The following is a 16,642-nucleotide window of genomic DNA, read 5'->3' as shown; positions in this document are numbered from 1 at the left end:
TCAAAGACATTTAATAGATCCCTTGGCCCCTGACTGAGTTAAGGTCCTTGCAGTACACCTTGTATTTTTATTCCCACTCAAATTCTGCATCCTGTTCTCTCACTAATATACTGATCCTGTCCTTCATCAATTGCATTCACACACCACCTTTTCCCTTTATACCTTAAATATCAAACACATTTAATATTCACTTCCCAGACTTGATCATCTCTAATGTCAATACCTTTTTACTTGTACTAGTGGCATCAATTTACCCAGCTCATTGACAATAGTGTGCTTTCAAACAGTGGTTTTAATTCTGCCTTTTTAACACTCCAGTTGATTGTTCTTGATTGATTCTCAGATATGTTTCTCCTTTGCTCATTAATTTAAAATTTTCTTCCATCTTTGATTACTAATCCCCTGATAGTATGGCTTATACCCTCTGCAACAGCACAACCTACCAGAATATTAGTCCCAGCACTGCTAAGATAGAAATTGTCCTCTTTGCACAGGTCCTATCTGCTTCAGAACCAGTTATATTGCCGCAAAGTCTAAAATCTGCTCCAGCAAATTTTCAAGCCATGTGTTCATTTGCTCAATCATCCTATTTTTATATTCATGAGCACTTCAGAATTGTCCCGCGGTATCTATTAATGTAGTTGAGGGCGCAGAGAAGGCCTTGGCTTAATATCTTCCCAAGAGTCCACCAACACAGCACTCATTCATTGGTATTTGGCTATTGTACTCAGGTTAAACGCATAAATACATTTAATGAGAAGTCAGATATGAACATAAGGGAGAAAGGAATAGAGATATGTGCTGCTAATGTTAAATGGGGATGGCTAGGAGGACCGTCATGGCAAACATAAGCATAGCATAGATCAAATGAACCTGTTTTCAGGCATCAAGTTCTATATCAGCATTGCTGGCTGTCCAACTGAGCATGCCAATCCCAAACAAGACCTCTTCTCTACATGAAACATATATGAAGGGTACATCTGATAATATAAATGTTGATTTAGCTCACACTCATCATTAACAATCTTTATTAAAAAAAACAGATTTAACTAATATAATTGTGAAAATAGTTTATTTTTATTAAATTTAAGTTTTCCATCATTACTAAGGATGACTTTATTAGCCTTGCTTAGAAAAGCAAAACAGGCACCATGTCTAGGATGCACAAAGAAACTAAAGCAGGATAAATTCTTCTGCCAAACTGTTACTCAATTTAAAACATTTATCCACCAGGTGTACACATCTCTATACCCTCTTCAGACCTTGTAACTTAAAACAAACCAAAAACACAAACCAATCAAGGAATATACTTTCTAACAAACCTTTTATAGCACAGATAGGTTCAGCAACGCTCTATCAGTTTGGCACGTGAGCTATTTGCTAAAGTTGTTATACGGTTCATCTCCAAAAACTTACTTTCCATCTGAAAAGACGAGGAACTCAAAAGGGGCCTGACGTCTAGTGCCAACTTGTGTTCAGCAGTTTCCAGTTTGTTACAATGACCTCAACAGAGGTGATCCAGACAGCATAGTTTCACATTGCTGTCACTGGAACTGCAGCATGTGAATCTGGAAATAATTTAACTCAAACACGTAATGAATCTTGGTTCAATGTTGTGTTCTTTGCCCACTTTTATCTCAGCAAAACATTATGAACATGGGGTCATAATAAATCATCCTCCCTATGGCCCCAATTTTAATTGTAGATCTGTCCAAAAAAAATCAGATAGCAATTAAGTATGGCTTTATTCTCTGAAGGCGAAAACTGTCCAAGTTCAAATTGCTTATGACAATCAGGATAATGCGAAACCTACATATAACATTACTGATTGTCCTGAAGACATTTGTGTGCAGTTACTTGCTTCCACCATAGGACTTGGAAGGGCCAATCACATTTAGTCTTTAGCATCCCCAACCCCATCAGAATTGATCGCAAACATAGCCTCTGCCTCCGGTAAGCAGGGTGAGTCATAAATTTTACAGATCCGGGTTTCACCTCGTCCTTTCCTCAGATACAACCTGAAAAAGAAAGGAAGGTAAGATAGGTAATGTGCAATTATCAGTCAGATGTCATAACTAAGTTTTTGTTACTTAAGTAAATTGGAAATGCCTTATTGCCATCCTTTGTTCTCAACTAAAAAGAACACGTAGATCCTAGTACTTCAGGAAAGCAGCTTAAAAGCCTTTCCTCATGGCTCAATTAGTTAATTCTGTCAGCAGCCAAGCCATAATTGTTCAGTTCCTGACAGCTGTTGCATTCACTCTCAGAGTAACAGCTATAACTGGCCTCACTGTAGATTTGGGGAAATGATCAGCCAAAACTGCTGCTCATCACCATCAAGAAATCTCTACTGGAGATTCACAACTGGATGTTGCTGGAGGACAGAGTCAACATTTGTGCCGCCTGATCAGTCAACACTTCAGCATTCAACCACTCCTGAAATATTGATGAACACTAAAAAGCTTATTCCAGAAACAAAACGAATGGTTATGTACGTAAGGGAAGAAGAATCTGATTCAAAAGAACAATAGTAGAAGTTCTCAAATTGGATGGTGGAGCAGTCAAAATGAATTCTCCTAATGTTGTCAGGTTACAGTATCTTAAGTGAATTAAAAGAAAAGCCATGTACACTGCCATTGGTATAGAAGAGGCTCAAAATTTGATGGTGGAGCAGAAAAATATTAGGAATGCATAGGTAATGGACACGAAAGGTTAACCAAAAGCCTGGCTTAAAAGATGGAAGGATAGATAAGTTGAAGGAGTTTCAGAAGATGCCTTTCAGAGTATAGTCCATGGCAACGGATGACCTTTTCACCAAAAGTGTGGCAAAGGAGACTAGAAAAAGGGCAAAAAAACAACTGCGGATGCTGTAAATTGGAAACAAAACAGAAATTGCTGGAAAAGATCAGCAGGTCTGGCAGCATCTGTGAAAGAAAAAAACAGAGTTAACATTTCAGGTTCTGAGGAAGGTTCCCCGGACCCAAAACGTTAGCTCTGTTTTATCCTTCACAGATGCTGTCAGATCTGAACTTTTCCAGCAATTTCTGTTTGGTTTTCTAGAAAAAGGGCAAAGTTAGAGGATCAACAAGTTCGTTTGGAGTAATAAAGCTAAAGGAAGTTGTACAAATTGGCAGGGGGGAAACCACAAAATATTTGATGGAGAGGAACTTGAATTGTTGCTTGACAGAATGGGAAGCAACATAGGCTAAGAGTGAGCTGAATCGTACAGGCTATATTCCAGACAACAGCCTGTAAGAGCTTCTGGAGTCTCAAAGAATATGAGGGTAAGAGCCAGCAGGGAAATATTAAAAAAGGAGAGTGTGTCCAGAGAATATGGCTAAGCATGTGATTGGTGGGCAGGTTTTGATGGGTGGAAGGAAACATTTATTGCAGAGTTGGAAATTTGTAATTAAGTGGATATAGGACTTGAAGCTCAGTTCAAAATTTCAACTGACATCCAAAGTTTTACAAGGTCTGGGTTAATCTGATGGGAGTCAGGAAATAAAAGTGACACCAGTAACAAAGCAGCAATGATTGAAATTTCATGTTTCCTCCAGTGTAATATCAGGCCTTCAGCAGACACTTCATTACATATGACAAAGTCAATTTATTCTTATTCCCTGACATTTAGCTGGAGGAAGTTATGATTCATCAAATAATTTAGATATTAGTCTGACATCATGGATGTAGTTAAGGGAAAAGAATGGGACAGCAGGACTGGATATCATGAGTACATACATGAAAACAATCCTGCACCATTGGATTGATATCGTCAATGGGAAAGAGATGGTGGTTAATTGGTATGAGCAAGAAACTTGAGTCACCAGTGGTGGTGTTACATCAAGGGTAACAAATGGCACTTAGGAAAGCCTCAGTGAAATCAAGGACTTAAAAACAGAAGGGAAAGATGATTTTAAAGTAATAGCCTTGATAAACAGATTATAATTGGGTGTCATATGATCCTTATTTGTATTCCACAACAAATACAGTACTATATTCACGAAAACAAGGCATTTAAAACAGTATCACACAGCAGGTTCAAATTACAAGGTATTGTGAAGTAGCAATAAGTTGATTCTTCTTCATAGTTCATGACACATTGCTTCTCTAAACACAGCTGAATTTTCATTGGGAGTCTCACTTCACCAGCAAAAATACGACAGTTCAATGATATCTTTGCACGATACGCTTACTGGTAATTACTTTCAGATTGGCAATGAATATAGCTGGAGCAAAGATTAAATTAGTCTAATGTGGTCACTATATTGCATTTCCCAAAATAATTATTTTAAAACATACAAGAGGACTTTCCATAAAATACATTTCAGCCAAATTCCTGCAACAAAACGTACACAAGCAATAAAGAAGTGATATGATGAAATGCATCTGTCACAATTCCAATTGTTTATCTGAGGTAGAAACCATTTAACATTCATGAAGGATGGTGTTTTTCTATTTCATCTGAAGCAGCATGAAGTATGGAGGAGAGAAAGAAGCACAAGTCATGTTCAAAAAATTGGCATGTACAACCAATCAAATGCTAAGTTTCTCAAAAAGGTGGACAATAAGCATTTCAAAACAATAAAAGCAGCAGACTGCAAACAGTGTGATTCATGTGCTGTTTCTTCACTAGTTACAGGAATAGCAGATAACATTAGGGAGGCCAACAAATCTTAGTAGATCATCTATTTCGGTAAATAAAATTTTGTTTCCACTAGTCATGAAGTACTTCACATTCATGTGCAGGAAAATTTGCATGAGTTCAATACCACACTTGTCATCTGGATGTGTGCCTTAGACTAGCCATATTCAGCCATAGCAATGTAGGTCAGCTCAATCAAAGTAAACCTGTGCATGATCTGTCAGGTCTACATCTATAATTCTGACTATATTAAAACATAAGATATATAATTTGCTTTTAGATTAGATCAGATTAGATTCCCTACAGTATGGAAACAGGCCCTTTGGCCCAACAAGTCCACACTGCCCCTTGAAGCCAGACCCATTCCCCTATAAACCAAACACCCCTGAACACTACAGGCAATTTAGCATGGCCGATCCACCTAGCCTGCACATCTTTGGACTGTGGGAGGAAACCGGAGCACCCGGAGGAAACTCACGCCGACAAAGGGAGAACGTGCAAACTCCACACAGACAGTCGCTCGAGGCTGGAATCGAACCGGGTCCCTGGCGCTGTGAGGCTGTAGTGCTAACCACTGAGCCACCGTGCCACCCCCAAAGTTATTGGCATTCCCTGTTCTCTGGAGACAGGTTCTGGAGTTTGATAGAACACTTTTAGAGAAGAATCACTCAAGTTTTCAGCCCAATTAACATCCATCAATTATCAAGTGACTGATGTGCATTATCCTTTTGATGAATTAACTACCCATATGTAGAATCAAGGCTCATGTATGAACACAAGAACAGAAGATCAAGTGGTCCCTCAAACTGTTTCTCCATTCAACAAGATTGATTTGCTCACAGCCACAATTCCATTATTCTGCCTATTCCCAGAACACTCAAACACCCTATAAGTTTAAAAAAAACTCTCGGCCTTGAATAAGCTCAATGACAGCCTCCAGCATGAAAAATGTTCAAACTGATACAGTATCAAAGTGTCTGATATCCATTAAACTATATGCCAGTAAAACAATTAAGCTTACAACTATGGAGTGAAAACAGTTGGAAAAAAATTGTCAAACTATTCTAAAATAATTGGAACTAATAACTTGAAGGTCAAGGTAACAGTCTCAAACCACTTGGGTTTTGTAAATTGCACTCCAGTTGCAAGCCATATAAAGCAAACTTGAAATCAGATGGTTCAACTCTACTATCTATAAATTTGTGTAGCTTCAACAGTTAAAATAGGCAAACAGCCAAATTCTGTCAGTCAACTTTGATTAATCACATTTGTCTGTCCATCTACCCAAGATACACAAAAGAGAATATACCTTTTTGTAAAGTATGATTACCTTCTTTTAATTCCATCTTACCTTGTTGTTGATGCATGAGCAATAATGTTCCCACCAATTGGCTTTTTTGGATCAGCAGCAAACATTGCTGCCCCATCAACCTGTGCCACAACCTGGTTAGTTATTACTACGGCTACCCCAAACTAGGAGAAAAATAAGTGCAAGGTGTTAGGATGTGTTAGACACTCCTCCAATTTCATTACATGCTACATAAATCTCATTTCTTCATCTTCGGTTTCCATGTTCCTTTTGAGCTCACTTTCTACACACACAAAAGAGAAATTAACATTTCAGAAAGCCAAAGTAAACAAGGGCTTTACCAGCAGAGCTAATAGCACAAAGTTGCAAAACCCTGTGGAACAGATATGTATTAGTAAGCACCAATAGTATGAACCAAAGTGACAATTGGTTCAGACACTGCAAACATATTGCATAACTGGCCAACTGTGTGAATGCACCTGAAGTGCTGGAAAACAGGGCTATTCAATTTTCAGTGGAAACACACTTTTCGGTGTTGTGCCAATCTCTTCAAAGCATGTAACATAAAGCTGTATTTGCAAAACTCTACGATCAAATACATATGTTCAAAGGTGTTAAGTGACAGGGTTTTTGATCAAATATATACAAACAAAATAAATAGAAAAAATGAATACAAATGCAAAATGTTGATGTGAAAAATCTGACACAAAAATAGAAAACGCCAGAAACTCTGAGCAGGTCAGCAACATCTGAGTAGAGAGAAACAGTTAGTGTTTTAGGTTGAAATACTAGAACCAGTTTGGAAAGAACATTGAAAGAAACAAAGTTAATGTTTCAGCTCCACATAGGTGTTGCCTGATCTGCTGAGCAGTTCCAACATATGCTGTTTGAATACAAATCATAACAAGCATTTTGCAATTTACCAACAAACTTCCTTGTATACACTCTAATAATAGTCCTCTATTACAACAAAAAAAAGGATGATTAACAAAAGGCAAAAATTACATGCATTGGACAGGAAGTCAGTGATGAAAATCAACTATCAAAGTAAACAGAGTTTAAGAACATCTTATAGAGTGCTGTTGGAACATGTAATTCTTTGCCACAAGGAATAGTGAGGAAGATATTATATTACACGGAAGTGGAAAAGTAAGCAAAACATTGGAATATACAAGGGTACAGTTAGACCACGGGCCTGTAGGATTAGTTGCACTGACTTATGAAAGAGCTCTTGGCATACAAGATTGAACGACTAACCCAGCTGTGTTATAAGTGTTTATGGTTCTAGATAACACTATTGGAAGTCTGTCTCTAGCTATTCTGGTGCACCAAGAAAGCAGATGGCAAACATTTGAATGCTGGATAATTTTTCATTTTTTCAGTATTTGGATCCCACTTATTGAGAATATCCAATCCCCACAAGTTATCACAACAAAAACTGTTCGCAATCTCATTAAGTGACTCCCATATTGTTCTGTGCTTTTCTCTCCCCATCTTTACTTCAGGTATTTCTTACAAAGCTCCTCTATCATGCATCCCACAAAATGACTGGCCTAATTCCTACTAATCTTGGTCTACAAATAGAATTCTGAATTCCAAACTAATATTAAAAATGCCAACACATATTGTAGATGACTTACCTCATCTGCAAGTCGCAGCAACATTCGAAGAAAACGCGCAAGATGCATCTGCCTAGCTGACAATTCACCTCGTCCAGAGTAGTCTGTTCTGTACAATGCTGTTGCACTGTCCACAATTAACAATGCATATCTACAAATTGGAAATGTGACTTTAAAAAATCATCACATTCAAACCATTGCAGAGTTCTTAACAGTGTGGGGTCAGAAGCACTCGAGGAAGAGCTATTTGTCTCCATCAAAATTCATTTCAGCATTCTTTCATTCAATTGCATATTGATTGCACTGATTTATCCCTCCACTACCGTGTCACAAAATTGGGCTTTAAATTTATCATTCCTTGAATAAAAAAGCTGGGTATTGAATTAATTTGAAATTTTGTTTCCTGATCCTATCCCTCTTATTCACTGCAAGACATTTTCTTGGATGTGCCTTATCTGTACCATTTAACATTGTACTTACTGCAACAGGTATCTCAGCATGCAACTCAACAAGCACCTTCTTTCTAGGTAATGATATAAAATTTCATAGAACCACTCAGCCCATCATGCTCAAACCTTGCAGAGGTTGCCATGGCATGGTTGTTTAGTGCTGTGGTTGCTGTTGTCCTGAAGGCTAAGTAGTTTGCTGAGAACCATGGTCTGCTTGAGGTTAGGCAGCTGTTTGAAGGTGAGAAGTGCAGGCGTTGGGATGGCCTTTGAGAGATGTTCACCATCCTCAATGATCTGTTGAAGGCTGCGAAGAACATGGCATAATTTCTCTGTTCCAGGAAATTATCGGATGATGAAGGGTACTCGATCGGTAACGTTCCGTGTCTGTTTTCTGAGGAGGTTTTTCTGCTGTGGCACGTCAGACTTAGTAACTGACATGTTTGGCATCATATCCTGTTCTTATGAGAGTGTCTTCCAGCGTCTGCAGTGTCCATCACAGTCCTCCTCATCTGAGCAGATCCTGTGTATACACACGGCTTGGCCATATGGGATGGCTTCTTTAACATGTTCAGGGTGGAAGCTGGAGAACTGAAGCATCGAGAGGTTATCTGTAGGCTTTCAGTGGAGCGAAATACTGAGATGTCCATCCTTGATGGAGATGCGGGAGTCCAAGAATGAGACTGATTCTGAAGAGTCATCCATGGTAAGTCTTTGCAACATCCAACTTCTCAAGGACAATGAACATCTCGCCAAGGTTATCCCTACACCTGCATGTCTTTCCTTCATACAGCCGCCTAAACTCAAATAGACCATTGTTGGCAGCAAACTACCCAACCTTCAGGAGAACACCACACAACCCTGTCAGTGCAACCGCTGCAAGACATGTCACCAATCAGACAACACTTCAGCAATCATGGATGTTCAGCTTCTGATCTTCAGGTAAGCATCCTCCAAGGTGTCCTTTGAATTACAACACAGAATTGCTAAACAGACAAAGATAGCCAAGTTCTATTTCCATGAGCATGGCCTCAATCATGATCTTGGGTTCATGTTGTGCTACATCTAAACCCACCATACTGTTCTGTGTAAAATCGTTCTCACTGTTCTGCTTTCCATTACCTTGATAACTTGTTATTATCTCTCTACCTTGATTATTTTGTACAGTTTTGGATTAATTGGCGCTTTGGTTAGATCCTCGTCATGCGATGGTTATACCTATCAGGTTATTCCAGCCATTTGGTTTGTCTCGAGTACCATCTTATTTTTGATTTTTTTGTAATTATCTCTCTGCTTTAATTAATCGGATCATAGGTCATCCCTTCACTTGCTATTGAGCTGTCGATACTTTAATCACACTGTTTGACACTTTGATCACACTATTTGTACTTATCTTTTGACAGTCAATTACCTGAAATTATCTTGCCACTACCTCTACACATACAAATTCCATGCCTGTACACTTCCCTCCACTTCACCTGACGAAGGAGCAATACTCCAAAACCTTGTGATTTCAAAAAAAAGGACTATAACCTGGTGTCAGGTGACTTCTGACTTTGCATACCTGAGTCCAACACCCTCAACTCCACATCATCACTAGAGACGTAGTATTAAACAAACTAACGGAGCTGAAGGCGGATGAGCCCCCCCAACCCTGATGGCTTGGACCTTTGGATCCTAAAAGTAGTAGAGATTATTGATGCATTGGTTGTAACTTCCTAAAAATCCTTGGATTGTGGAGAAGTACCAGAGGTTTGTAAAACAGCCATTAAGACGCCCCTACTCAAAGACAAAAAACAGGTAACTATAGGCCAATTAGCCCAACATTTATTGTTGGAATAGTATTGGAAGAAATAATAGCAGAACATTTGAAAAATCAAAATCTCATCAAGCAGTCAGCATGTCTTCATGAAAGGGAAATTGTGTCTGACAAATTTATTAGACCTTTACAAAGAAGTCTCATCCAGAGTGGTTAGAGAGGAACCAGTGGATGCATTGTATTTTAACTTTCAGGATGCTTCACAAAATGTAAAGACATAAGGGCTCATGGTATTTAACGGAGCATACTGGTACGAATAGGGAATTGGCTAATAGGTAGGGAACAATGAGTGAGGATAAGGGTTTTGGGGTTGGCAACCTGTAACTATTGGGGTTCCACAGGGATCAGAGGCTCGGACCTCATCTGTTTACAATATATACTAATGGCTTGAAGGAAAGAAGTGAATATACCGTATCAAAATTTGTGAATGACACAAAACAGGTGGAAAGGCAGTTTGCAAGAGGAATGCAAATATCTTAAAGAGAGAAATTGACAGGTTAACTAAGCGGGCAAAACGTTGGCAACTGGAGTATCATGTGGGAAAAGAATCAATCATTTAATTACTGAAAAACTACAATGAATTGCAACACAAAGTTATTGGGAAAGATTTTTTTGGACAAAACACAAACCTACCACACAGTTGGAGCAGGTATTCAGGAAGGCTAATGGGATGTTGGCCATTATTTCAAAGACATTTCTTATGAAATAGAAGTAGGGAAGTCTTTCTGCAACTGCACAAGGTGCTTGTGAGACCACATCTGGAGTACTGAGAGCAGTTTTAGTCCGCTTGTTTAAAGAAAGATATTTCATTGGAGTGAGTTCAGAGAAGTTTCAACAGGATAATTGCTGGTAAGGAGGGATTAACTTATAACAAGGCTAAATCAGGTTGGGACTCTATTTATTGGAGTTTAGAAGATAAAAGATGATCTCATTGAAACCTATAGGATTCTTAAGGCGCTTGACAGATACATGCTCTAATGAGTTTTCCTCTTATGGGACAGTCTAGGACCACTGGGCACAGTCTCAGAATTAAGGGGTAACAAAGTGTGGAGCTGGATGAACACAGCAGGCCAAGCAGCATCTTAGGAGCACAAAAGCTGACGTTTCGGGCCTAGACCCTTCATCAGAAAAGAACCCTTTTCTAATGAAGGGTTTGGGCCCGAAACGTCAGCTTTTGTGCTCCTAAGATGCTGCTTGGCCTGCTGTGTTCATCCAGCTCCACACTTTGTTATCTCAGATTCTCCAGCATCTGCAGTTCCCATTATCTCTGCTCAGAATTAAGGGGTACTGATTTAAGACTGAGATGGGGAAGAATTTCGACTCTTAGAGGTTTGAGTGTCTTTACAAGTCCTTGCCACAGAAAGCTGTGTAGGCAGTCTGCTTGTGTATATTTAAGGCTGAAATAAATACTTCATTAGCAGGGAAATTAAGCGGTATAGGGGTAAGAGCAGGAAAGTGATTGACAGGAATACTGGACTAGCCATGATCTTATTGAATGGTGGAGTAGGTTTGAGGGGCCAAACAGCCTGCTCCTATTTCTAATTCTTACTGTCATAGGTATCAACAGTAATACAGATGAGGTTAATCAAATGGACTTGTAAAAGCCATTGACAAGAGGTCATGTTACAGACTAATGTGGGTGCAGAGAACAGTGGCAGAATGGAAGGTTAGCTGGCTTCAAAAGCATAAAGCAGAGAGTGAGAATAAGGGCTAGTTATCCAGACTAGCAGGTGTTGGAAAAGGGCATTCCACAAGGACCGTGTTCAAAATTTACATTAAAATTATGAATCCTACGTTTGTGGGTGACACCAACGTAAAGAATAGTGAATATTAAGGAGTGCAAAAATTATGGGATCATATTAAACTTACAGAATAGGACAATAATTGGCAAATTATGTTCAACACAGAACTATGCACAGTAGTATATTTTGGTAGGAAGCATCTAAGTATGCTAAAGGAACAAATGGATCTCTGAATAGAAATACATCAATCACTAGAAGCTGGGCCACACATTAGCAAGGCTAAAATAGACAAACCGAGCAGTAAGTGTTGTTTCTAATAGGGACAGAATTGGAAAACAGGGAAGATATGCTGAACCACATCAAATCTTAGTTCACACAAGCACTGCATATAGTTCTGCTTACCATACGAAAAAGACAGAGACACTAGAGAAGGTGCAGAGAAAGTTTACAAGGACAATAGCAGATCTGCATGTACATAAAAAAATTAGCAAGCTGTGTATCTGTTCTTGAGAAAAGGTTGAGGAGTGACCTAGTAGGTCTTTAAAATCATGAAAGATTTTGAGAGAACGGACATAGAAAATGTTACATCTGCGAGATAGATCAAAATAGAGGTCTTCATTATAAAATAAGCAACCAAGAATCCAATAGGGAATTCAGAAATTGCTTTACCCAAATGTGGGAAGAATCTGTAACTTGTTACCTGCAGTGCATGTTTAAAGAAAATATTATAGATTATTTAAGGGGCAAATAGACAAGTATTTGAGGGAGAAGGAACAGTTGTGATAGCGGATTTAAATCAGGAAAGATGGGAGGAGGTTAAGTAAGAGTATAAAGACCCATATGGTACATTGGACTGAATGGTCTGCTATTGTATTATGTATCCTATGTAATCATATGCATAAATTTAATCTGGGGAGGGCAATTTGGCTTTGAGCTAAATAAACACAAAGGATGTGAATAATTTATTTGTAAGAGATTTAAACATATGTCTGATCCATGTCCCAAATATTTTAATAATCCCCCCTTTTCCTGGTAAAATGTGACTTTCCACATGAACTTGCACAACAGCTACTTCAATAGAGTTAGTAAGTCAAGATTACTATGGACTCACAAAAACAAATTATCAAGTGAGTTCTAATGCAGTAGTTTAAATTTTGAAAATCTTACGATAAATACTAAACAAATCAGTACCTGGATTCTGTCATCATGGCAGATGCTTGATATAACAACTGGGTCTGATGATCAGTGTTGAAAGCTCGAGCATATGCAACATTATCTAGCACATCACTTCCTGAAAGATTGTATCTAGAAGATATACGCAAAGCTGCTTAGAATCACAAAAAGTATGACATTATCTCAAAATATGCATCACTAAATTGTTAAATTTGCAAATTACAAAATCTGGCACACTTTCATATGTGGGGTTTATGGCCAGCAATTGTGATTTACAACTTCCTCTGAAGATTCCAAAAGAATTGCCAAATATTTTACCAGTTACCTCGTATTAAAGCTATTAGAAGAGCAAGTGTACAATATTTTTAGATTTAGTTTATCTTCATTACAAAAATCACATTATGCAGATTATTACAAGTAGCTTTATAATATTCACACCAATTATTTAGTAGATAGATCCAATGGCTTTTTTCTAAACTCAATTTCGTTGAGTTCTCTAGCCTTTCTCCTTCAAAACAATACAAACTCTTGTGAACCATCTGAATGCATTTATACGGCACTTTTTCAACGGGCTTTCTCCTTCCTATTTTAACAACATAGAATTTCTGCTCCCTAAAGCACACATTAGCATTTAATTGGCAGAGAACTACATGAACTTCTTTTCTGTTATAAATTGTATTGTCCACATTTATAACATTATAATGTTCTCAGACTATGATTATAACCTTCATTTCCCAAGGAAGCACTGCCGTACTGCCATTGACAAGAATGGTGTCATAACACTGGGAAAGTTTACTTAAATAACTTCTACAATAATGTGGACACGGAAACCAATGATAGAATTCTAAATAGGGATAGAATACCTGATTTAAATCGGATTGAATTACATTAGTATAGTTTATTGCTTCATTTGAATACAGGTTTGAAAAGCCAATTTACATATTTATTTTTAAAAATACATAGGAAACACAGTAAATTAGAAATTGAATTACAAGATTGTTGCAGCACAGAAAGAGGCTGTTTTGTAGAATGGGGTAGAAGTAAAAGGGGAAGGAAATAGGAAAATGCCAGAAATTTTGCTTCTGGTTTTCATTAATACTAGGCTGACCAAAGCAGAGTTCTTAATGAAGTCAAAAAGTCTTTTATTGCAGAGTTAACATTGTTACTTGATTATTTCAGCATCAATTTGTGACAACAGAAAACATTAAAAACAATAATCAGATCAGGAAGATTGAAATCTATTTGTTTCACGCTGCTTAGAGAAAAACAATTACAATTCAACACTTTTTCCATATTGTAGCCAAAATTCAATGAACGTATTGCAGGCTGAATTATTTAAGGCATTGAGAGGTGAGAGAAGAGATACGAGGGACAGTAAGCCCATAAGCAAGAAGAAATCCTTTAGGTTGAGCAGAATCTTAGCAATCTCTATGGAATGCAAGAAACAGACCATGCACAGCAAGAGGAAATTTAAGAATAAAAGTGCACGTGTGGGAGGAGCTGAGAGAAGGAGGAGGAGGAGAATGATGTTGAAGTGGGGAGCAAAAGACAACTAGAAATCCTTTTCAGACACCAGTGTCATAAATTTTGCTTTTTGCTGTCATTGACCTCATGTCCACAAATCTGTCATGTAATTTCAGGATCTCCCCTAAATGAACAAAGACTCAACAACTGCAATAAAATTTCCTGAATACAATTGAAAGGCACATGTAACGTGAGGATTACTGAAAAACAACAGTACATAGATTTCAGTCAATTTACTCATTAATGAACCTCTTAACTGTCATCAATAAATTAATTTAGAGCTGCATGAAAGATATTACATATCAAAACTCCTTAGAGAATCAGAAGGTCACATCTTTAGTCAATCGCTAGCGTATATATATATTCTGACTTGCTCTGTTGTTTTAAGCATTACTATATTTCAAGAAAAACAGATCCCCGAATTCTGATTCAAAACCCTCATTATTATATTTCCCCCAATGCAGCTGAGGTTCAACTATCATGTGATCCATCAAGTCTACTTAAAACAAAATTGCTTAAAATTTAACACAAGTGTAATTTTTATCATTCAATACTTGAAAACTGATATCTACAAAACCTTCTTAATCCCCTCTCAATCTACATTTCACCGAAAAATATCCCATTCATATCATTTCCTGTAAAAAATATGTACTGATCATGTGCTGTCAACTGCCCTTGGACCTTTGACCTCCAACACATGGATTCAAACCAATGTTTTTGAATCTCTTCATAATCCCAATTTTTTAACTCCATTCAATTCAGATTCTTCAGTCCTCTAAATTTTGTTTTTAGTGCTCGCCTGCGGATCCATCAGAGACAATTTTTGATTATCCTGACTACAAATAGCAAATAGTGTTGAGATGATGAACTCCATAGTCTAAAGTACAGTAGAGACAATAAGTAATGAGGTCAAACAGTCCTGAAATTACTCTTATGTAATATGATATATAAGGGAAAACATAGTATAATTGGAGACAAATAACTTTTAAAATCGAGTCCAATGACTGTTTGAAAATCCATTGAAATAATTACGAGGCAATGCAAACCTTTCAGCTACAGCAAGAAGGCGTTCTGGGCGAAAAGTACCTTCAGTGTCAATATACATAGCTTTTCCCTCTCCACCACCACGGTCGATAGGTAACTGTAAGTAAATGAAAGAAGAAGCACTAATAAGTTTCAACAAAACAGAAAATATTTTCCTTTTACCACTTCTTGTAAGTGTCTTCAAATGAACTACTAAGCCACTTTGTTGCACTACAATGGTGTTTGATGCTGAACAGCTGTCACTGCCATGAGGTAACAGTGACCCCATAAGTAGTGGGAATGGAAGCAGCACATGGTATCTGCATATTTTTCATCCAACTATTTAAATAGTGTTATCTCTAGATGTTCCATTATGGTACTAGCAGAATTCTTCCAATAAGGTTGCATAATTATGAGCAGTTCCGAAGAAATTGCCAAAGGGCATAATATTACTTTCCCAGAGCAAAATAAGCTGATACAGTAGATATCCAAGCTCAAGGTACCACTGGCAGAAAGGAGAGGATAGATATTAGTCAAGTGTTCATGAAAACATAAAACTAACTGGAAATGCTGGAGGAGTCCACGAAGGAGGTGGTAACCTCAATAGAGAGAATAATTTAGAAACTCAGTGATTGATCCAATGTGATCAAATGAGAATAAAATACTTGGGAAAAATAAACTACCTGACATGTCACTGCTAATGTGTGACACAGCTGGGTCTTCCCAGTTCGAAACTCTCCAAACATCTCAGTGATTGAACCAGTCTCAATTCCACCTGAAATAACAAGAGCAAATCATAGTATCACAGCAGAACAGATCTTTATGAGAAAGAACAAAAGCACATAGTTTCTGATTGAGGTAAAGCAGGTATATACTTTTAAACGAGAGCATAATGTGGTAGAGAAACTCAGCAGGCCTAGCAGTATGTGGGGAGAGGGGCAAGAGTTTATGTTTCAAGCCTGGTATAATTTCTGAAGAAATGTCACACTGAAGTCAAAACTTCTTTTCCCCCCCACTTCTGCAGAGGCTGCCAGACCTGCAGAGTTTCTCCAGCACATTGTTGATTTCAGATGTCCAGCATCAGCAGTATTTTGTTTTTAATTACATAGCCTTAATGCTAGCTACACAAAACCTGAAGCAATCCTAAAACTGGATATTTTTTGAGCATGTCATGCATCTTTTCTTTTCATCAAACTCAACTTCAACGTACTTTTCAATGAAGTACTAAATGATGTTAGATTGTCATCTCTTTCTCCCTTTTCTATTCATGTTCTCCAACCACCTCTTGACACCACCCAACCCTGATAGGCCTGAACCAGTCAACTTAAAATCTGGCAAAATTTTA

At 37.9% G+C, this 16,642-nt stretch overlaps 1 protein-coding gene across 1 annotated transcript in view; it reads right to left on the bottom strand.

Moving 5' to 3' along the window:
- Positions 1 to 1,105: 1,105 nt before the first annotated feature.
- rad51 (RAD51 recombinase) overlaps positions 1,106 to 16,642 on the bottom strand; it is a 76,792-nt gene continuing 61,255 nt past the window's right edge. The window contains exons 5-10 of the mRNA XM_048537759.2: positions 15,981 to 16,072; positions 15,321 to 15,415; positions 12,769 to 12,882; positions 7,592 to 7,721; positions 5,994 to 6,115; positions 1,106 to 2,018 (exon numbers count right to left, since the gene is read on the bottom strand). Coding sequence (XP_048393716.1) covers positions 1,895 to 2,018; positions 5,994 to 6,115; positions 7,592 to 7,721; positions 12,769 to 12,882; positions 15,321 to 15,415; positions 15,981 to 16,072 — 677 coding nt within the window. The 3' untranslated portion in view covers positions 1,106 to 1,894. The remainder of the gene's footprint in view (positions 2,019 to 5,993; positions 6,116 to 7,591; positions 7,722 to 12,768; positions 12,883 to 15,320; positions 15,416 to 15,980; positions 16,073 to 16,642) is intronic.

This window comes from Stegostoma tigrinum, chromosome 10 (assembly GCF_030684315.1).
Source record: "Stegostoma tigrinum isolate sSteTig4 chromosome 10, sSteTig4.hap1, whole genome shotgun sequence".
Classification (NCBI taxonomy): domain Eukaryota; kingdom Metazoa; phylum Chordata; class Chondrichthyes; order Orectolobiformes; family Stegostomatidae; genus Stegostoma; species Stegostoma tigrinum.
This window is presented reverse-complemented; position numbering and strand designations above follow the sequence as displayed.